The 23334-nt window shown below is 48.9% G+C and overlaps 1 protein-coding gene across 1 annotated transcript in view; it reads left to right on the top strand.

Moving 5' to 3' along the window:
• PRMT3 (protein arginine methyltransferase 3) overlaps positions 1-23334 on the top strand; it is a gene marked incomplete at its 5' end in the record, with an annotated part of 90938 nt that overhangs the window by 56836 nt on the left and 10768 nt on the right. The window contains 2 exons of the mRNA XM_089660939.1: positions 8901-8979; positions 21585-21772. Of these exons, the coding sequence (XP_089517065.1) occupies positions 8901-8979; positions 21585-21772 (267 nt within the window). The remainder of the gene's footprint in view (positions 1-8900; positions 8980-21584; positions 21773-23334) is intronic.

The raw sequence follows: 23334 nt of genomic DNA on the forward strand, positions 1-23334 counted from the left end.
TCAGCTCTTTATTCCTGTCCGGGGCCCCTGTCAGCTCTTTATTCCTGTCCGGGGCCCCTGTCAGCTCTTTATTCCTGTCTGGGGCCCCTGTCGGTTCTTTATTCCTGTCTGGGGCCCTGTCAGTTCTTCCTGTCTGGGACCCCTGTCAGTTCTTTATTCCTGTCCGGGGCCCCTGTCAGCTCTTTATTCCTGTCCGGGGCCCCTGTCAGCTCTTTATTCCTGTCCGGGGCCCCTGTCAGCTCTTTATTCCTGTCCGGGGCCCCTGTCAGCTCTATTCCTGTCTGGGGCCCCTGTCAGCTCTTTATTCCTGTCCGGGGCCCCTGTCAGTTCTTTATTCCTGTCTGGGGCCCTGTCAGTTCTTCCTGTCTGGGACCCCTGTCAGTTCTTTATTCCTGTCTGGGGCCCCTGTCCTTTATTTCCATCCGGGGCCCCTGTCAGCTCTTTATTCCTGTCCGGGGCCCCCGTCAGCTCTTTATTCCTGTCCGGGGCCCCCGTCAGCTCTTTATTCCTGTCCGGGGCCCCCGTCAGCTCTTTATTCCTGTCCGGGGCCCCCGTCAGCTCTTTATTCCTGTCCGGGGCCCCCGTCAGCTCTTTATTCTTGTCCGGGGCCCCTGTCAGCTCTTTACTCCTGTCCAGGGCCCCCGTCAGTTCTTTATTCTTGTCAGGGGCCCCTTATATCTGGCATTAAAAACAAATGAAGGGAAATCCAAAATTTCTACAGGTGGCCCCAAAACAGGAAAGGAGGGGGAATCCTGCAGTGGGGGACACCTGTTCCGGTGTCACATGTGGGATTTCCTGTCACTTCAGGGAAATCAGCTCTGTTGTGTCTCTAAGGACAGGAAATGAAGGGGAATCTCCCAAATGGGGACACAGACAGCAGGACGAAGCTGGCGGAGGTTCTAATCCTTCCTGACCCTTGCAGAGCATTGAAGGTTGTGATGGCGGCACGCTCACTGGGTAGTTAGTTGCTTTGGGGGCGCCAAGTACTTTTTAAAGGTTCACAAATGACTGACACAGATCAGCCCCTGCTGCCGCCTCTCACCTTACGACTTGCTCTACAAGTTACAGGGCTGCACTCCGGAAGGACGGCACCATCTTTGTTCCGGCATCATCCAGGGTCATCCTCTACCTCAGAGAAGAGACCGTCATATAAATCCAGGTGTGTGCAGTTCTTGGTTGTGTTCACAAAAGTCTGACACAGATCAGCCCCTGCTGCCGCCTCTCACCTTGTGACTGAATACAAAGTTACAATGTACAGTCTGATCACCGGGGGAGGGGAGACTGAGGAAATGCTTCCTCCTGCCTGCAGCAAACTGATGACCTTATCTTAGCCTAGGTAAAGTCACTGGAGGAGGTGAGACTGAGGAAATGCTTCCTCCTGCCTGCAGCAGACTAATGGTATTATCTCAGTTTAGACAAAGTCACTGGGGGAAGGGGAAACTGAGGAAATGCTTCCTCCTGCCTGCAGCAGACTAATGGTATTATCTCAGTTTAAACAAAGTCACTGGGGGGGGGGGGTGGGGTGTTGGGAGACTGAGGAAATGCTTCCTCTGGCCTGCAGCAGACTAATAACATTATCTAAGCCTAGGTAAAGTCACTGGGGGAGGGGAGACTGAGGAAATGCTTCCTCCAGCCTGGAGGAGACTGATGACATTATCTTAGCCTAGGTAAAGTCACTGGGGTAGGGGAGACTGTGGAAATAATTCCTCCTGCCTGCAGCAGATTGATAACATTATCTTAGCCTAGGTAAAGTCACTGGAGGAGGTGAGACTGAGGAAATGCTTCCTACTGCCTGCAGCAGACTAATGGTATTATCTCAGTTTACACAAAGTCACTAGGGGGGGGGGGTTGGGAGACTGAGGAAATGCTTCCTCTGGCCTGCAGCAGACTAATAACATTATCTGAGCCTAGGTAAATTCACTGGGGGAGGGGAGACTGAGGAAATGCTTCCTCCAGCCTGCAGCAGACTGATGACATTATCTTAGCCTAGGTAAATCACTGGGGGAGGGGAGACTGTGGAAATGATTCTTCCTGCCTGTAGCAGACTGATGACATCATTCCAGTGTAGGGAAAATCACTGGGGGAGGGGAGACTGAGGAAAGGCTTCCACCTGCCTGCAGCAGACTAATGGTATTATCTCAGTTTAGACAAAGTCACTTGGGGGGGGGTAGACTGAGAATATGCTTCCTCCTGGGTGCAGCAGACTGATGACATCATCTCAGCCTAGGCAAAGTTACTGAGGGGAGGGGAGACTGAGAATATGCTTCCTCCTGGCTGCAGCAGACTGATGACATCATCTTAGCCTAGGCAAAATCACTGGGGGAGGGGAGACTGAGAATATGCTTCCTCCTGGCTGCAGCAGACTGATGACATCATCTCAGCCTAGGCAAAGTCACTGAGGGGAGACTGAGGAAATGCTTCTTCCTGCCCGCAGCAGACAACATCATCTCAGCCTAGGCCAAGTTACTGAGTGAAGCTCAGGAGGGCAGCCCCCTATCCTTGTGACTTGCTACGGAGTTACAATGTTGCCGTCCGATCACTGGGGGAGAGGAGACAGAAGCAATGCTTCCTCCTGCCTGCAGCAAAGTCACCACAGCCTAGTCAATGTCACTGGAGATCAAGCATGCGTTTTTAACAATATGTATATGGTGACACATCTTCGGTGTCCCTGCTGAGGTCATACAGCAGTGTTGGCTCATTAGGAAACCCATCCAATCATGCAGACTCCATGCAGCTGGTGTCCGTGCTGGAAACTGAAGCTCCGACCCAAGTGCTGTAAGACGAGGACAACCACCAAGCCGCTCTGCTATCCCAGAAGGTTCCAGAAAGGGTTTTTTTTACCCCCTTCTTAATATTCCCGTCACACGCAGCCCATTCCATTCCCACTAATTACCTCTGAAGGATCCAACCACGGCGAAAAACAAAACCCATCGACTTTTTATCGGCGGTGAAACGTCGCCCAAAAGGATTATGGGCAAGGTGTCAGGTGTAATTCCGCTCTCCAGACGGGGCCCCCTACAGGTGGGTCAGCGGCCTGTGAAATTGCCTCATAAATGGCTTCTTGGTAGAAATTGGCGCGGTTTGGTGCCGCACGTGCCGGTACAGCGCCTAATGACTGATATGGAGGGCTGGAACGTGAAATGACATTTCGAGGTGGGGGGGGGAGGGGTGGGGAGGGTTTAAAAAAAAGAAAAAAAATCTCTCTCGGTCAGCCGCATACATTGCCATACAATTGCTGTGAGGATTCTTACCCGCTTGTGCTCTGTAGCTGCCGAGAACAGACCCTCATCCCGGAATTGTCTCAGCGATTGGGAGGGTTCTGTCTTTCCAATCCACATGGAAGAAAAATATATGTGAAACACTACAATTTTGGGCATATTCTATATATTTCAAAATATATTTCAATAAATAAATGATACTTGAGGTGATTGTAGCCGTATTAGTGCATCTGCGACAGAAACAATTGAATATATTTTTTTAAAAATATACTCTTCAGATTTTTGTTTAACATATAAAAAAGTAATTTTATCATATATATTTTTACTAATATTTGTAAATGCATTTCAAAAATTTGTATTTTTAAAAATATTTTTCATATATTCTGTAATAAAAACACATTTCAACATACATTATATATATATTTATTATATTTGTTATAATTGAGTCCTGAAGTGATACTTTTTTTATTTGCACTAACATACAATTTTGAGGACAAGCTTTCGGGGAATGTCCCCTTCTTCAAGGTCCAAGCAGTACTCAGGGACACTCCCCGAAAGCTTGTCCTCAAAATTGTAGGTTAGTGCAAATAAAAAAAGTATCACTTCAGGACTCAATTATAACAAATATAATATATATATAATGTATGTTGAAATGTGTTTTTATTACAGAATATATGAAAAATATTTTTAAAAATACAAATTTTTGAAATGCATTTACAAATATTAGTAAAAATATATATGATAAAATTACTTTTTTATATGTTAAAAAAAATCTGAACAGTATATTTTAAAAAATATATATATTTTTAAAAATATTTTTCATATATTTTGTAATGCATAAAAAAATGCATTTAAACATGCAGTAAATAAATAAATAAATATATATATATATATATAATTATTATTATTACACAGGATTTATATTATTATTATACAGGATTTATATAGCGCCAACAGTTTGCTCAGCGCTGTACATTATAATGGGAGACAATACAGCAACAATACAATGCGATACACGAGGAGATCGAGGGCCCTGCTCCTTGGAGCTTACAATCTAGGAGGGAGGGGATGGTGGCACAGGAGGAGATAGCTGTGGGTCAGTGGAGGGATTGGCAGAGAGGAATGGAGGACACTGAGTGGAGGGATTGGCAGAGAGGGATGGAGGACACTGAGTGGAGGTCATTGGAGGGATTGGCAGAGAGGGGTGGAGGACACTGAGTGGAGGCCAGTGGAGGGATTGGCAGGGAGGGATGGAGGACACTGAGTAGAGGTCAGTGGAGGGATTGGCAGAGAGGGATGGAGGACACTGAATGGAGGCCAGTGGAGGGATTGGCAGAGAGGGATGGAGGACACTGAGTGGAGGCCAGTGGAGGGATTGGCAGAGAGGGGTGGAGGACACTGAGTGGAGGGATTGGCAGAGAGGGATGGAGGACACTGAATGGAGGCCAGTGGAGGGATTGGCAGAGAGGGATGGAGGACACTGAGTGGAGGCCAGTGGAGGGATTGGCAGAGAGGGGTGGAGGACACTGAGTGGAGGGATTGGCAGAGAGGGATGGAGGACACTGAGTGGAGGTCATTGGAGGGATTGGCAGAGGGGGGTGGAGGACACTGAGTGGAGGCCAGTGGAGGGATTGGCAGGGAGGGATGGAGGACACTGAGTAGAGGTCAGTGGAGGGATTGGCAGAGAGGGATGGAGGACACTGAATGGAGGCCAGTGGAGGGATTGGCAGAGAGGGATGGAGGACACTGAGTGGAGGCCAGTGGAGGGATTGGCAGAGAGGGGTGGAGGACACTGAGTGGAGGCCAGTGGAGGTATTGGCAGAGAGGGGTGGAGGACACTGAGTGGAGGCCAGTGTAGGGAATGACAGAGGGGGGTGGCAGAAGCGGAGCGGTTGGTAAGGTGGATGAGTCTGGCTGCTGAGTTCAGGATAGACTGAAGCGGGGATGGAGTGGTAGGAGGAGTGGAGGAGATCGGCAATTAGGTGAGGGCGGGGTAGGCTTCCCTGAAGAGATGGGTTTTCAGGGTGCGCCTAAAGGTGAGGAGGGGAGGTGACAGTCTGATGGATTGGAGTAGTGAGTTCCAGAGGATGGGGGAAGCCCTGGAGAAGTCCTGGAGACTGGCATGGGAGGAGGAGACCAGAGAACTGGAGAGTAGGAGGTTTTGTGAGGAGCGGAGTGTGCATTTTGGGTGGTATTTGGGTATCAGGTCGGTTAGGTAGTTTGGGGCAGAGTTATGAACAGCTTTGTACGTCAATGTTAGTCATTTGAATTTGATCCGTTGGGCAATCGGGAGCCAGTGGAGGGATTGGCAGAGGAGGGTGGAGGACACTGAGTGGACGTCAGTGGAGGGATTGGCAGAGAGGGGTGGAGGACACTGAGTGGACGTCAGTGGAGGGATTGGCAGAGGAGGGTGGAGGACACTGAGTGGACGTCAGTGGAGGGATTGGCAGAGAGGAATGGAGGACACTGAGTGGAGGTCAGTGGAGGGATTGGCAGAGAGGGATGGAGGACACTGAGTGGAGGGATTGGCAGAGAGGGATGGAGGACACTGAGTGGAGGTCATTGGAGGGATTGGCAGAGGGGGGTGGAGGACACTGAGTGGAGGCCAGTGGAGGGATTGGCAGGGAGGGATGGAGGACACTGAGTAGAGGTCAGTGGAGGGATTGGCAGAGAGGGATGGAGGACACTGAGTGGAGGCCAGTGGAGGGATTGGCAGAGAGGGGTGGAGGACACTGAGTGGAGGCCAGTGTAGGGAATGACAGAGGGGGGTGGCAGAAGCGGAGCGGTTGGTAAGGTGGATGAGTCTGGCTGCTGAGTTCAGGATAGACTGAAGCGGGGATAGCCTGCGGTGGGGTAAGCCGATGAGGAGGGAGTTACAGTAGTCCAGATGTGATATAATAAGGGAGTGGATGAGCTGTTTAGTAGTTTCTGGGGTTCGGAATGGGTAGATTTTGGAGATGTTGCGGAGGTGGAGTCTGCATGAGTTTGCCAGCGATTGGACTTGGGGCTGGAAAGACAGAATGGAGTCTAAGATGACGCCTAGTACTCTGGCTTGCGGGGTGGGGCTGATGGTGGCGTTGTTGGTCGTGATGGAGAGGTCGGGGGGGGGGGGGAGGGGCACGGGCTGGGGGGGGAAAACTAGGAGCTCGGTTTTGGAGAAGTTCAGTTTAAGGAAGTGGAGCGACATCCAGTCTGATATGTCGCTCAGTAGGTGTGTGATTCGGGTGGAGACTGAAGGGGTGAGGTGGGGGGTGAAGATGTAGATTTGTGTGTCGTCGGCATAGAGGTGGTAGTTGAAGCCGTGAGAGAGTATGAGTTGGCCAAGGGAGGAGGTGTAGATGGAGAAGAGATGCGGCCCGAGGACAGAACCTTGGGGGACCCCAACAGTGAGGGGGAGGTGGTAACGTTATAGGTAACACTGAAGGAGCGTTGTGATAGATAGGATGAGAGCCAGGAGAGGGCGGAGTCTCTGAGGCCGAGGGAGTGTAGTTTTTTGAGGAGGAGGGGGTGGTGAACTGTGTCGAAGGCCGCGGAGAGGTCAAGGAGTAGGAGCACTGAATAGTGGCCATTAGCTTTGGCGGTTAGCAGGTCGTTGGAGAGTTTGAGTAAGGCGGTTTCGGTGGAGTGTAGGGGACGGAAGCCGGACTGTAGGGGATCAAGGAGGTTGTTGTGTGTGTGTATATATATATATATTTTTTTTTTTGGTATTATTAAATATATTTTATATTTATATAGAATAAGGCCAAAATTGTAGTATTTTAAATATATTTTTCTTCCATGTGGGTTGCTAGAGAGTTTTGTTTTTTCTTTTTCTTGGGAGAGTACGTGTGATCAGCACAGGGCCAATCAGCACTGTCCAGACAGAGGGTCAGGGGTTCAGCATCCTCCTAGAGCAAAATGAAAACTCCTCCTACTAGCTTTCGCATGTGCTCCCTCTCACAGAGATCACAGGACTCCCCCTGAGCCCGGGTTCACACTGATGCGGCGTGGAATTCGCACCGGTCTCTCTGCGGTTTCAGCACCGCCTCACAATCGCCCCCCGTTCATGCGAACCACTGCGGGGGTGTATGTTACGACACCCCGAAATCAGTTTGCAAAACGCGGTGCGATGTGCGGAATCGGATCTCTCTTTAGTCAATTTATCCTAGACTAAAGAGCTCAAGAAGACAGCCCCTGATGCAGCCTCTCACCTTTTGCCAAAGTTACAATGTACAGTCTAATCATGGAGGAGGGGACTGAGGAAATGCCTCATGCTGCCTGCAGCAGACTGATGACATCAATTTAGCCTAGACTAAAGAGCTCCAGATGATAGCTTCTGATGCAGACTTTCCTTTTGTGACTTTCTGCAAAGTTACAATGTTCAGTCTAATCACAGAGGGAGGGGGAGACTGAGGAAATGCTTCCTCCTGCTTGCAGCAGACTGATGACATCATCTCAGCCTAGGCAGATTCACAGGCTAAAGCTGGAGGGTGACTTTTTATTTGTAAAAGTGGAAGATTTCCCCTGTGTTTCACCAGAGACAATGCACAGAAGGAAAGGAAACTGAGGAAATGCTTCCTCCTGCTTGCAGCAAAGGGTAGACATTGGACTGGGGCTCAGGAGGATCGCCCCCTGCTGCTGCTCCAGTCTGATCAACGTTCCTGCACCTGACAGCCGCACTCCATTATGTGAGCAAACGTCCGCGCCACGCCTGACACCTTTCACAGCTCCTCTCCGGCTTTCAGCAGAACAACCGGAACCGGCTCTAGAACCCGATCACCCCGCCCAAACCTGTGTCCCCCCATGGTGACTTCCCCCAACTTCCTGTCCTGATGACACCTATACAGCACCAGGATCAGAACACCTCCACCATTTAGCATTCAAAAGCCAGCCTTGATCTCCAATCAGGGACTCTGCCTAGGCTCAGATGATGTCATCAGTCTGCTGCACGCAAGAGCAAGAGGGAGCATTTCCTCAATCTCCCCTCCCCCAGTGATCAGACTATACATTATAACTTTGTAGAAGGAGGAGTCATTTCCTCAGTCTCCCCTCCCCCAGTGATCAGACTGTACATTGTAACTTTGTAGAAGGAGGAAGCATTTCCTCAGTCTCCCTTCCCCCAGTGATCAGACTGTACATTGTAACTTTGTAGAAGGAGGAGGAGGCATCTCCTCAGTCTCCCCTCCCCCAGTGATCAGACTCTACATTGTAACTTTGTAGAAGGAGGAGGAAGCATTTCCTCAGTCTCCCCTCCCCCAGTGATCAGACTGTACATTGTAACTTTGTAGCAAGTCACAATGTGAGGCTGCAGCAGGGGGCTGGTCTGTGTCAGACATTTGTGAACACAGCCGAGAACTCCACAGCCAGGAGGATTTATGTGATTGTGTCATCTCTCAGTGCAGGAAGTAGGTGGTGACCCCGGATGATGCCAGAACAAAGGTGGCGCCGCCCTTCTGGAGAGAGAAGCAGGTGAAGGCATTGTCAGGGGGGAGTGCTGGGATCTCTGAGAGGTAATACATGGAAGGGTTACACAGACACATTGGATGGAGAAATGTGATGACAGGTTCCCTTTATGAAGGGCAGACCATAACGCATGTCATGCGCAGGACTCCTCCATCATCATGGCGTCTCTGTTGTATCTTGCAGCCGTCGCAGTAAGTGCAGTCACGAGGCGCTCTCACCGGGTTGTGTTTCCTCCCGCAGGGCTACTTCCTCCTGTTCGAGTCCATGCTGGATTCCGTCATCCATGCAAGAGACAAGTTCCTGGCGCCCGGCGGAGCAGGTCTGTATGGGAATCCCCCCCACCCCAGAACATGGCAGAGAACGGCGCCAACCCTCCGCTGTCCATGGCGTCCCCTCCCCCACAGTCACATCAGTCTCTACACCAGAAGAGCTTACACTCTAATGTCCCCTCCCCCACAGTCACATCAGTCTCTACACCAGAAGAGCTTACACTCTAATGTCCCCTCCCCCACAGTCACATCAGTCTCTACACCAGAAGAGCTTGCACTCTAATGTCCCCTCCCCCACAGTCCCATCAGTCTCTACATTAGAAGAGCTTACACTCTAATGTCCCCTCCCCCACAGTCCCATCAGTCTCTGTACCAGAAGAGCTTACACTCTGATGTCTCCTCCCCCACAGTCCCATCAGTCTCTGTACCAGAGGAGCTTACACTCTAATGTCCCCTCCCCCACAGTCCCATCAGTCTCTGTACCAGAGGAGCTTACACTCTAATGTCCCCTCCCCCACAGTCACATCAGTCTCTACACCAGAAGAGCTTACACTCTAATGTCCCCTCCCCCACAGTCCCATCAGTCTCTGTACCAGAGGAGCTTACACTCTAATGTCCCCTCCCCCACAGTCCCATCAGTCTCTGTACCAGAGGAGCTTACACTCTAATGTCTCTTCCCCCCACAGTCCCATCAGTCTCTGTACCAGAGGAGCTTACACTCTAATGTCCCCTCCCCCACAGTCACATCAGTCTCTGTACCAGAGGAGCTTACACTCTAATGTCTCCTCCCCCACAGTCCCATCAGTCTCTGTACCAGAGGAACTTACACTCTAATGTCCCCTCCCCCACAGTCCCATCAGTCTCTGTACCAGAGGAGCTTACACTCTAATGCCCCCCCCCCACAGTCACACACTATCAGTAGTATACTCAGATCAGCCATAACATTATGACCGCTGACAGGCAATGTCATTGACATTGGCCATCTCATGACAATGACACCTGGAAGTGGGCGGGGTTTGAGGCAGCGAGGGAACATGTTGTCCCTGAAGTTCTCATGGATGGAGATTGGACGGGAAGGCTCATGGATGGAGATTGGACGGGAAGGCTCATGGATGGAGATTGGACGGGAAGGCTCATGGATGGAGATTGGACGGGAAGGCTCATGGATGGAGATTGGACGGGAAGGCTCATGGATGGAGATTGGACGGGAAGGCTCATGGATGGAGATTGGACGGGAAGGCTCATGGATGGAGATTGGACGGGAAGGCTCATGGATGGAGACGGGACGGGAAGGCTCATGGATGGAGATTGGACGGGAAGGCTCATGGATGGAGACGGGACGGGAAGGCTCATGGATGGAGATTGGACGGGAAGGCTCATGGATGGAGACGGGACGGGAAGGCTCATGGATGGAGATTGGACGGGAAGGCTCATGGATGGAGATTGGACGGGAAGGCTCATGGATGGAGATTGGACGGGAAGGCTCATGGATGGAGATTGGACGGGAAGGCTCATGGATGGAGATTGGACGGGAAGGCTCATGGATGGAGATTGGACGGGAAGGCTCATGGATGGAGACGGGACGGGAAGGCTCATGGATGGAGACGGGACGGGAAGGCTCATGGATGAAGACGGGACGGGAAGGCTCATGGATGGAGATTGGACGGGAAGGCTCATGGATGGAGATTGGACGGGAAGGCTCATGGATGGAGATTGGACGGGAAGGCTCATGGATGGAGATTGGACGGGAAGGCTCATGGATGGAGATTGGACGGGAAGGCTCATGGATGGAGATTGGACGGGAAGGCTCATGGATGGAGATTGGACGGGAAGGCTCATGGATGGAGATTGGACGGGAAGGCTCATGGATGGAGATTGGACGGGAAGGCTCATGGATGGAGATTGGACGGGAAGGCTGAGCTGAATCAATAGAAGAGATACTGGAACTGAAATTGCTGAATGCCGGTTCTGGTAGAATGGTGTCAGAACACACAGAGCAGTCTGCTGTGTATGGGGCGGTGTAGTCAGGGTGCCCATACTGACCCGTGTCCACAGCCAAAGAGCCTACAATGGGCATCAGAACTGGACCACAGAGCAATGGAAGTAGGTGGCCCGGTCTGATGAATTCAAGAATGGTTTGAGGAACACAAGTTTGAGGTGTTGACTTGGCTCCTCTATTATTTTTTTTTATTTTATTTGTATAGTGCATGTGTGTACTTTTTATTCGTCTTAATATTTTATGTATTTTAATTTATTCATTATTTTTTTTAGTGTAGTTTGTGTATTTATTTTTTATTTATTTTATGAGTTTTTTCATTTCAATTTATTTCAATTTTTTTTTATTTTGCTTTATTTGTATTAATTTTTTTTGCATAGTATTTGTATACTTTTTATTTATTCTTTTTCATTTATTTGTTGATTTCATTTGTATTTATTATTTTTAGCTATTTTATTTCATTTGTTTCATTTTATTTCTTGTATTTGGTTACTTTGTATTTATTCATTTTATTATTTTACAGTATGTTTATTTTATTTGTAGTTTAATTAATTTGCATCTTTGTACTTAGTTTATTGTGTTTTTTAATTATTTTATTTGTATTTATTTTATTCATTTGTATATTTTTTTTTTTATTATTAATTTCATATTTTGTATTCTATTTTATTTGTATATCATTTGCATTTAAGTTATTCATTATTTTTTTTTTTTTAAACAAATACAATAAATATAGTTTGAAAAAAGTAAAACAAAAAAAATAATGAAATAAATAAATACAAATGATATACAAATAAAATAGAAAATAAAATATTAAATAAATATTAAATAAAAAAGAAAGTATACAAATATATGTATGTATGGTGTTAATTTTTTTTTATTTTTTTACAAAGTATACAAATATATGTATGTATTGTATTAATTTTTTTTTTTTTTAAATCTGTATTTACTTTATTTGTATACTTTGTAGACACTCACTTTGAAGAGAACGGACTACGCCTGTATCCCATCACTGGGGACAGGAAAAGGTTCTGTATTGCACACGTGAGCTGGGAGTCCTTGCGGCCTTTTTTTTTTTTTCTTCTTTTCTTTTTTTTCTATTTTTTTTTCTTTTCTTTTTTTTCCTTTCTTTTTTTTCTTCTTTTTTTTTCTTTCTTTTTTTTCTTTTTTCTTTTTTTTTCTTCCTTTTTTTTTCTTTTCTTTTTTTCTTTTTTCTTCTTTTTTTTTCCTTTCTTTTTTTCTTCTTTTACTTTTTTCCTTTCTTTTTTTCTTCTTTTTTTTCCTTTTTTTCTTTCTTTTTTTTTCTTTTCTTTTTTTCTTTTTTTCTTGCACGAGTGAGCCGGGAGTCATTGCGGCCTTTTTTTTTTTTCTTCTTTTCTTTTTTTTCTTTTTTTTTTTGCTTTTCTTTTTTTTCTTTTCTTTTTTTCCTTTCTTTTTTTCCTCTTTTTTTCTTTCTTTTCTTTTCTTTTTTTCTTCTTTTTTTTTCCTTTCTTTTTTTTCTTCTTTTTTTTCCTTTCTTTTTTTCTTTTTTCTTTTTTTTTTTTCCTTTTTTTTCTTTTTTTTTCTTCTTTTTTTTTCCTTTCTTTTTTTTTTCTTTTCTTTTTTTCTTTTTTTTCTTTTCTTTTTTTCTTTTTTCTTTTTTTTCTTTATCTTTTTTTCCTTTTTTCCTTTTTTTTCTTTCTTTTTTTTCTTTTCTTTTTTTCTTTTTTCTTTTTTTTTCCCGACTCTCTCACACATCAGATTTTTCCGGGATTGGCGGTGGGGCTGGCTGTGTTCCGTTTAATGCTGACACGTCTCAATGCAGTCCTCTCCCGGCCCCCCTCAGCCCGGCTCTGGAGTCTATTGTAGCGTGACGCACTGCATCGCTTTAATGACTTTTCATTGCACGCGTTCATCACCGCGGCGCCATTGTGCTGCCGCCGAACAAAAGGCAGCGCCTGGGATTATGCAAAGAATTCAATTACACCCTCCGACGTTACACGCTGGTAATTGTTCATTTTCCTCCTCGTCTCTGTCACGCGTGTGGGCAGCGTAGGGAAGACGATTCCGTCTCCGAGCGCCGCGCGTCACGCCGCTGCGGGATTTTGTAGACGTGTCTCGGGATGAAACCGCTTTGAGAATTTTTGTAGGTTTTATTTTTTTTTTTTTTTCCCCTTCTCTGGGACAGACTGCGACTTTCACCAAACATTCGCTGCAGGTGAATCTTCCCAGTGCATGCGTTTTTTTAAATTGGCGCAATTGATTCCCCCGCAGTGAGTCTGCCTGTCTTGGGGCGGACGCAATCTCTTGGTGAAAAAATTAAAATATAGCCAAAATTAGCAAGCGAGACGTTCTTGAATCCTTTGAATGAGCTCCGTCTTTTGTCATTTAGGACCGGTTCGCACGCGAATCGCACGGAAACGCAGTGCGTGTTTGATTTCCGTACGTTCCCCTGCAGTGCGATCGTAGGCTCCTTCATGTGAATCGGCTGCAAAACGCAAGCAAACCAATCCGAACACAACCGAAAGACTGGCCACACCAGCGGTGCCGTGCGATCTGGCGCCCACAAATGCGCTGCGTTTAGGATCTGCGTTTGCGATGCGATTAATCCACAGACGATGCAGGCGCTGCGTTCTGAACGAGATGCGGGAAATGCGCTTTTCTCACGCCACGTTCTGCTGTCAATCGGCCCTAAAAAAAGCTTTCCTAGAGCTCCAGTCTAGAGACTTTGCCTAGGCTGAGATGATGTCATCCGTCTGCTGCAGGCAGGAGGAAGCATTTCCTCAGTCTCCCCTACCACAGTGATCAGACTATACATTGTAACTTTGTAGAAGGAGGAGGGGGCATTTCCTCAGTCTCCCCTCCCCCAGTGATCAGACTGTACAATGTAACTTTGTAGAAGGAGGAGGAGGCATTTCCTCAGTCTCCCCTCCCCCAGTGATCAGACTGTACAATGTAACTTTGTAGAAGGAGGAGGGGGCATTTCCTCAGTCTCCCCTACCACAGTGATCAGACTGTACATTGTAACTTTGTAGAAGGAGGAGGAAGCATTTCCTCAGTCTCCTCTCCCCTAGTGATCAGACTGTGCATTGTAACTTTGTAGAAGGAGGAGGAAGCATTTCCACAGTCTCCCCTCCCCCAGTGATCAGACTATACATTGTAACTTTGTAGAAGGAGGAGTAAGCATTTCCCCAGTCCCCTCCCCCAGTGATCAGACTGTACATGGTAACTTTGTAGAAGGAGGAGGAGGCATTTCCTGTCTCCCCTCTCCCAGTGATCAGACTACATTGTAACTTTGTAGGAGGAGGAGAAGGCATTTCCTCAGTCTCTCCTCCCCCAGTGATCAGACTGTACATTGTAACTTTGTCACAAGGTGAGAGGCTGCAGCAGGGGTTGATCTGCGTCAGACATTTGTGAACACAGCACACCAGGATTTGTAGGACTGTCACCTCTGAGCTGGCAACTCAGTCCAGGAAGTAGATGGTGACCCTGGATGATGCCAGAACAAAGCTGGCTCCGTCCTTCTAGAGACAAAGGCACATGAAGACATTGCTGGGGGGGGGGGAGGGGGGGTGTTCTGGAAGGGTGTCACTGACACATTACTGCAGTTGCTATAAATACAAATATCTGATGACAGGTGCACTTTAATCAGTTCTGGTGTAAATGTTACATTGTATATAGCAGTGATATGTAACAACGCGGGGTCGGTGACGCTCAGTGCGGTGGTGACGCTCGGTGCGGTGGTGATGCTCGGTGTGGTGGTGATGCTCGGCGGGGTCGGTGATGCTCGGTGTGGTGGTGATGCTCGGCGGGGTCGGTGATGCTCGGTGTGGTGGTGATGCTCGGCGGGGTCGGTGACGCTCGGTGTGGTGGTGACGCTCGGCGGGGTCGGTGATGCTCGGTGTGGTGGTGATGCTCGGTGTGGTGGTGACACTCGGCGGGGTCGGTGATGCTCGGTGCGGTGGTGACACTCGGCGGGGTCGGTGACGCTCGGCGGGGTCGGTGACGCTCGGTGTGGTGGTGACGCTCGGTGTGGTGGTGACGCTCGGCGGGGTCGATGACGCTCGGTGTGGTGGTGACGCTCGGCGGGGTCGGTGACGCTCGGTGTGGTGGTGACGCTCGGCGGGGTCGGTGACGCTCGGTGTGGTGGTGACGCTCGGCGGGGTCGGTGACGCTCGGCGGGGTCGGTGACGCTCGGTGTGGTGGTGACGCTCAGCGGGGTCGGTGACGCTCGGCTTGGTCGGTGATACTCAGCGCGGTGGTGACTACGCTCGGCGCAATGGTGACACTTGGCGGGGTCAGTGACGCTCGGTGCGGTGGTGACGCTCAGTGCGGTGGTGACACTCGGTGGGGTCGGTGACGCTCGGCGTGGTGGTGACACTCGGCGCGGTGGTGACGCTCGGGGTGGGTGACACTCGGCGCGGTGGTGACGCTCGGGGTGGGTGACACTCGGCGCGGTGGTGACGCTCGGGGTGGGTGACACTCGGCGCGGTGGTGATGCTCGGCGGGGTCAGTGACGCTCAGTTGTGATGCTCGGTGGGGTCAGTACCCGGCGTTGGGTTTCCTCCCCTCCTGAGTCCGGTGTGCGGTTTGTGACACGTTCTCACGAAGGGCCGGCCTCCCTCCACCACAATTGTTACCGGTGACAAATGATGGCGGAGCGCTGAGTCGAGAAGGACGCAGATGTCAGAGCCGGGAATCTGCAGAGAGGCCGCCAGCCGCGTCTTCTGTCCAATCAGCAGTTTGTTAATTTTACCTGCGAGGGGAAATAATTATTCATCTTTTTTTCTTTCACCTGCTGGGCGGGGATAACGACGTAATTGATTTGCAGAAGCCGCGTCCAGAGGTGACGTGCGGTAAATGGAAGCGGACGGCATGCTCAGCGGTTCTAAGGGTCCCCACATGGCACAATCTCCTTTTAGATCTGCTATCCATCAACTATGCAGTGCAAGGGCCATCCTGATTGGTGTGTAGGGTGACCCCTAGTTCAGGCCGCCGCCCCCCTTCTCAGGTCTCCAGCCACCTACAGATCCCCTAACCTCTGAGTTCCTTCCAGCACCCAACTTCCCATAGTGGCCCCCTGAGAGCTCTCAGCCCCCACAGTCTTCTTGAACCTCCCAGTGTGCCACCCAACCCCTGGCAGTGCCCTCCAGCCTGCTGCCAAGCCTTTAGTCCCCATTGTGCCCTCAACACCCAACAGTGTCCCACAGTGGCCCCCAGCCTTCCACGGTGCTCCTGGGCCCCCAGAAGTGTCCCCCAACCTTTTTAAGAGCCTTCAGATCCTCATTGTGTCCCCCAACCTCTTACAGTGGCGTGAAACCCATAGGAGTGCCCCACAGCCTGTTGCAGAGCCTTCAGCTCCTCATTGTGCCCCCTCCCTTCAATAGTGCCCCCGGGCCCCTGGAAATGCCCCACAGCCTGTTGCAGAGCCTTCAGCCCCCTATTGTGCCCCCAGCCTCTAACAGTGTCCCCCAAACTCCCACAGTGTCGCCCAGCTTCTTTTTGTGCCCCCCAGTCCCTGTCATTTCCCCACGGCCACAGCCTTCAGCCCCCAATTTGTGCCACCAACCTCCCAACAGTGCCCCCCATACCCTGAATGTGCCTCACAGCCTGTCGCAGAGCCTTCTGCCCCCCATTATACCTCCCAACCTGCAACTGTGTTCCCCAACCTCCCACAGTGCCTCCCAGCTTCTTACCTGGCCCCCCCCCAACCTTCTGCAGAGCCTTCATCCCCCATTGTACCCCCCAACCGTCTTTAGAGCCTTCAACCCCCATTGTGCCCCCCAACCTTCTGCAGAACCTTCAGCCCCCATTGTGCCCCCCAACCTTCTTCAGAACCTTCAGCCCCCATTGTGCCTCCCAACCTTCTGCAGAATCTTCAGCCCCCATTGTGCTCCCAACCTCCCAAAGTGCCCCTGCAAAGCCCCCAGCCCCCTCCATAGATCCTATCCCCTACAGTTGACCCCAGCTTCCCCCAATAGAGCCACCAAGGCAGCTGCTGAGTCCTCTAACCGCCTCTAGGACCTCCACCCCCCACAGTGACACCCAGCCCCATCCAGAACCTTCCAGCTTTTCAGAATGTATTTTGTATCTCCATATTATTATTGTAAGCGTCTGAAGAATTTTCCAAGCCCCGGTCGTTGTCACCTTTTTGTTACATCTCGGTTCTGCTAGTCTCCTGCATCCTCTTTCCAGCCACCTCCGATCTACAGGCATTCCTGCATGGCATTTCTCGAGGCAGGTTTCCTGATGGTGACCACAATGGACCATGTCTGTGTAACGTGTGATGGAACAGCCAGTCCTAGTCTCCATCAGATGGGGTGACAACACAGGAGGACAACTAGGAGAAACTGACAGAATGTTGTCACCCTATAACAGGAAGTGCTTCAACAACGACTTTCATGGCAGGATCACCAGGGATCATTTTAACCGCCTCCCGCCCGCCATATAAGGAAATGATGGGCACAAGGCGGTTCTCTCGTTCTGGGAGGACGTCATATGACGTCCTCCCACTCTAACCACGTGCGTGTGTGGCTCCGGGGGTGCGCGGCGATCGGTGGTGCGCTGTTTCCCTCGGACACAGCAGATCACCAATCAACAAAAAGAGCCAAAGATGTCGGCTCGGTCATGTGATCAGCTGTGTCCAATCACAGCTGATCGCGTGTAAATTTGGAAATGCCGGTTATCTGCATTCCTCTCCTCACGAGCCGTCACACTGACAGAGGAGAGGAGAGCCGGTAATCGGCATTCCTCAGAGGGGACATCTACACTGATCATTAGGGCACTGATGATCAGTATGCCCTGATGATCAGTGTATCCCCAGCGGTGCCACCTGTCAGTGTCCATCAATGCCACATATCAGTGCCCATCTGAGCTGCATTTCAGTTCCAACTATCAGTGCCAGTCAGTGTCACCTATCAGTGGTGCCAATTAGTGCCGCCAGTCAGTGCCGCCTATCAGTGCTATGGCACTATGCTGCCTTTCAGTGACCATCAGTAATGCCCATCAGTGCCACCTATCAGTGCCATATATGAGTGCTGCCTTTCAGTGCCCATCAGTGATGCCTGTCAATGCCCATCAGTGCCACCTACCAGTGCCTCCTCATCAGTGCCACCTATCAGTGCCCATCACTGCAGCCTCATTAGCGCACATCAGTGAAGGAGAAAAATCACTTATTTGCAAAATTTTAAAACAAAAACTTTTTTTTTTCAAAATGTTCAGTTGTTTTTGGTTTAGCAAAAAATAAAAAATACCAGAGATGATTAAATACCACCAAAAGAAAGCTCTATCTGCCTCAAAAAAGATAAAAATTTCATTTTGGTACAGTGTTGCATGACCGCGCAATTGTTATTCAAAGTGTGACAGCACTGAAAGCTGAAAATTGGCCTGGGCAGGAAGGGGGTATAAGTGCCCGGTAGGCAGGAAGGGGATAGAAGTGTCCGGTAGGCAGGAAGGGGGTAGAAACGCCCTGTAGGCGGGAAGGGGGTAGAAGCGTCCTGTTGGCGGGAAGGGGGTAGAAGCGCCCTGTAGGCAGGAAGGGGGTAGAATCGCCCTGTAGGCGGGAAGGGGGTAGAAGTGCCCTGTAGGCGGGAAGGGGGTAGAAGCGCCCGGTAGGCGGGAAGGGGGTAGAAGCGCCCGGTAGGCGGGAAGGGGGTAGAAGCGCCCGGTAGGCGGGAAGGGGGTAGAAGCGCCCGGTAGGCAGGAAGGGGGTAGAAGTGCCCAGTAGGCAGGAAGGGGGTAGAAGTGCCCAGTAGGCAGGAAGGGGGTAGAAGTGCCCTGTAGGCAGGAAGGGGGTAGAAGTGCCCAGTAGGCAGGAAGGGGGTAGAAGTGTCCAGTAGGCAGGAAGGGGGTAGAAGCGCCCTGTAGGCGGGAAGGGGGTAGAAGCGTCCTGTTGGCGGGAAGGGGGTAGAAGCGCCCTGTAGGCGGGAAGGGGGTAGAAGCGCCCTGTAGGCGGGAAGGGGGTAGAAGCGCCCTGTAGGCGGGAAGGGGGTAGAAGCGCCCGGTAGGCGGGAAGGGGGTAGAAGCGCCCGGTAGGCGGGAAGGGGGTAGAAGCGCCCAGTAGGCAGGAAGGGGGTAGAAGTGCCCGGTAGGCGAGGGGTTAATAAAATGACAGTTGGATTGGTATGAGTCTAGTGATTGGGTTCGGATCTACGTTAAGCCGAGTTCTGTTGACTCATCCGATGTGGATTGATCCTTCAAGCCGCCTCTACAGAGTCCTACTTTGCCGGGAAGATTTAGGTGGTGCCAGACGCGGGCGCTCCGCTCTCTGTGTAGGTCACCCTCAGTGATATTTGTATTTTCTGCTCCATAAAGATCCTTTATTGCCACATTTGAATGCGCTGATTGTTCCTGAAATGAATCGTCGTAAAAACGTTCAAGGAAAGGCAGAAAAGTCAAAATACGCCTAATAACTGATTCAGTGCTCAGCATATATGAGTCCACCCCAACAGATTGGTCACAAAACCTTTCCTTTCACAATCCACATTTTCTATGGGACACTATACTACAAACTCCTCCCACATATGCCCGCCATTGGTCGCAAACAAGATTTGTTCATTTGCACACAAAAAAGTATTTTTCCTAACAAATTCATCCAAGACCACGCTGCAAAAATGAACACACCCCAATGAAAGTCTTAGGACCAAAGCTACATTTTAGACAACAAAATCCTAATTAACAAGAATTAAGCTTCAGGTGAGTCTAATTATTCATTAAACAGGCGTCCAGCAGACAGGTGATTATAAAAGGGCGTTGCCGAACAAAGAAAACCCTACCCCAATTTAATGCTGTCAGCAATGGCACCACATGGAAGAGAAATGTCACAAGACCTGAGAAAGGACATAATTTCTTTACACAAGAAAGGTGAAGGCTACAAGAAGATCAGCAAAGCTTTACTTATCCGTCAGAATGCGGTAGCAAAAGTGATACAAAGATGGAACTGCAACCATCTCACAGAGACGTCCAGGCCGTCCATGGGGTTAACACCAATACAGGAGCGTCTTCTGATGGGAAGGGTTGAAGAGAATTGCCATGCAAGTTCACTGCAGTCAGCTAAAGAAGTAGAAAGCCAAACTGGGGTGATTGTTTCCCGTGACACAATGCGGCGTACACTGCAGAGGAACGGCATGCATGGGTGTCGTCCACGAAGGAAGCCTCTCCTAAAGCCCACACACAAACCCACCTAGAATTTGCCAGGACCCATGCTGAAAAAGAAGAAGACTACTGGGACTCTGTACTCTGACCAAGATCAATATTTTTGGAACTGATGGCTGCAAAACTGTATGGCATCACAAAGGTGAGGAGTACAAATGAAAATGCATGGTGCCTACTGTGAAACATGGTGGTGGCAGTGTCCTTCTGTGGGGCTGCATGAGTGCTGCTGGTGTCAGGGAGCTGATTTCATTGATGGTGTCATGAATGCACAGATGTACTGCTCTATATTGAAATAGAAGATGCTCCCATCACTCCGTGCCCTCGGTCGTCGTGCACTTTTCCAACATGACAATGATCCAAAACACACATCTAAGGCCACTGTGGCATTTCTGAAGAAGAACCGGGTGCAAGTGATCCAGTGGCCAAGTATGTCTCCTGATCTGAATCCAATCCAACACCTATGGGGAATTCTGAAGAGACAAGTTGACCATCACTCCCCATCTAGGATCTAAAAGAGGTCAATCTTGAAGAATGGAAAAAGATCGATGTTGCAATACGTCGCCAACTTGTTCATCCCATGCCTAGAAGACTTGGTGCCCTCTTACCCTCTTGGCGCTGGCCGAACGCAAATCATGCAGCCACCCACCTAATACTGAGTAGGTCCAACTCTTGTCACCTAAACATCCCTGACACATGGATGCATGCAATCAGTAGCAGATCCTTGAAGTCCTTTAAGTTGGGAGGTGGGGCCCCCATGGATCGGACTTGTTTTTCCAGCAAATCCCACAGATCCTCGATTTGGATTGAGATCTCTAGAATTTGGTCGCCAGGTCAACACCTCATGGTGTGTTCCTCAAACCATTCTTGAACCATTTTTATAGTGTGGCAGTGTGCATTATCCTGCTGAAAGAGGCCACTGCCCTCAGGGAATACCGTTTCCATGAAGGGGTGGACTTGGTCACCAACAATGTTTTTAGGTAAGTGGGACGTGTCAAGTAACATCCACTTGAATGGCAGGAGCCAAGGTTTCCCAGCAGAACATTGGCCAAAGCATCACACTGCCTCCGTCGGCTTATCTTCTTCCCATACTGCATCCTGGCGGCATCTCTTTCCCAAGTAAGTGACGCACACGCACCCCGCTATCCACATGGTGTAAAAGAAAACGTGATTAGTCAGACCAGGCCACCTTCCATTGCTCTGTGGTCCAGTTCTGCGGCTCACCTGCCCATTGTAGGTGCTTTTGGCTGTGGACACGGGTCATCATGGGCACCCTTGACCGGTCTGCGGCTACACAGCCCCATACACAACAAACTGCGATGCCTGTTTTTTTTTTCAGCCTTCAGCACATCAACTTCATGGGCAACATGTTCGCTTGCTACCTAATATATCCCACTGACCTTCAGATGCCATTGTAACCAGATTATCCATGTTATTCCCTTTACCTGGCAGTGGTTATAAAATTATGACAGATCCATGTGTCTATGTATCTATTTCCTCCTCCTGATTGGTAACCAATTGTGTCTCTTTCAGTGTACCCGGACCGTTGTACCATCAGCTTGGTGGCGTTGTGTGATCTGGAGAGGCATGCCGGGAAGTTGGCCTTCTGGGATGACGTCTACGGATTTAACATGTCTTGTATGAAGAAAGCCGTCCTACCGGAGACTGTAGTGGAGGTTGTGAACCCGGACACCGTCATTTCCCATCCATTTATTATAAAGGTAACCATGGAGAACGTTCGCCTTATTCACGGAGTGTTTTTATCTGTCTTTAGTCTCTATTACTAGATTCCACAAACCTAAAGAATCGTCACTGTAGGAGTTGGTGCTTGGTGAGTTGGAGGCTGCCATTGACATATTTGGTGAAATTTAGGAAAAGCGAGGCAGATTTGGTTTCTCCTGCATGAGGATGAGTCATGTTGGGTGCCATACTTCAAGTATATCAAAATCAAGCATTCTGATAGGAGGAGAGAGCAGAGAGATGAGCTCATCACTGTGCTACTTCTCCTTTCACTGTCCAGTCACAGGTTGGGGGCTGGTCCGGGATGACCTCAGCTCAGAGGAAGTGGGTTGAAAGCTGCCGGCCATTAGACTGAGTACATCTAGATGCAGAAAAAAAGGTATTTGTTTTAGTTTTGAGTGGAGTAGTGTCTATGCTGAGGAGATTCACTCTTTATATTTGTAGTGGTTACCATTGTAAAAAAAAAAAAAAAAAACTTGTTGGATTTAGCAGTCCTTATATCCAAAATCTACAAAATATGCTCTGCCTTTAGAAACATTAAAGCTGAACTATAGGCAGATATGAAAAATGGTAATTAAAAATCCTTGTGTTACATAGTTATTCCGGCTGAAAAAAGACAAAAGTCCATCCAGTTCAACCATAAAAAAAAAAAAGTTATAATCCTACACCCACAGTTGCTCCAGAGGAAGGCAAAAAAACCCAGCAAAGCACGATCCAATTTGCTCCTGCAGGGAAAAGAATTCCTTCCTGATCCCCCGAGAGGCAATCAGATATTCCCTGGATCAACTTTACCTATAAATGTTATATCCAGTTATATTCTGTGTATCCAAGAAAGAATCCAGGACTTTCCTACAGCAATCCACCGAGCTGGGCACAACCAACTCTTGAGGGAGTCTATTCCACATTCTCACAGCTCTTACTGTGAAGAAACCTTTCCGTATTTGGAGATTACATTTCTTTTTCTCCAGACGTAAAGAGCGCCCCCTTGTCTTCTGTGATGACCTCAGGGGAATAACTACACCGAGTTCACTATATGAACCACTAATGTATTATACATGGAGATCATATCCCCCCTTATGTATTATACATGGAGATCATATCCCCCTTATGTATTATACATGGATATCATATCCCCCCCCCTTATGTATTATACATGGAGATCATATCCCCCCTTATGTATTATACTTGGAGATCATATCCCCCCCTTATGTATTATACATGGAGATCATATCCCCCCTTATGTATTATACATGGAGATCATATCCCCCTTATGTATTATACATGGAGATCATATCCCCCCCTTATGTATTATACATAGAGATCATATCCCCCCCTTATGTATTATACATGGAGATCATATCCCCCTTATGTATTATACATGGAGATCATATCCCCCCTTATGTATTATACATGGAGATCATATCCCCCCTTATGTATTATACATGGAGATCATATCCCCCCTTATGTATTATACATGGTGATCATATCCCCCCTTATGTATTATACATGGAGATCATATCCCCCCCTTATGTATTATACATGG

The sequence above is a fragment of the Staurois parvus genome, unplaced genomic scaffold (genome assembly GCF_062004578.1).
Source record: "Staurois parvus isolate SC_StPar_1 unplaced genomic scaffold, SC_StPar_1.0 ptg001290l, whole genome shotgun sequence".
Taxonomy (NCBI): domain Eukaryota; kingdom Metazoa; phylum Chordata; class Amphibia; order Anura; family Ranidae; genus Staurois; species Staurois parvus.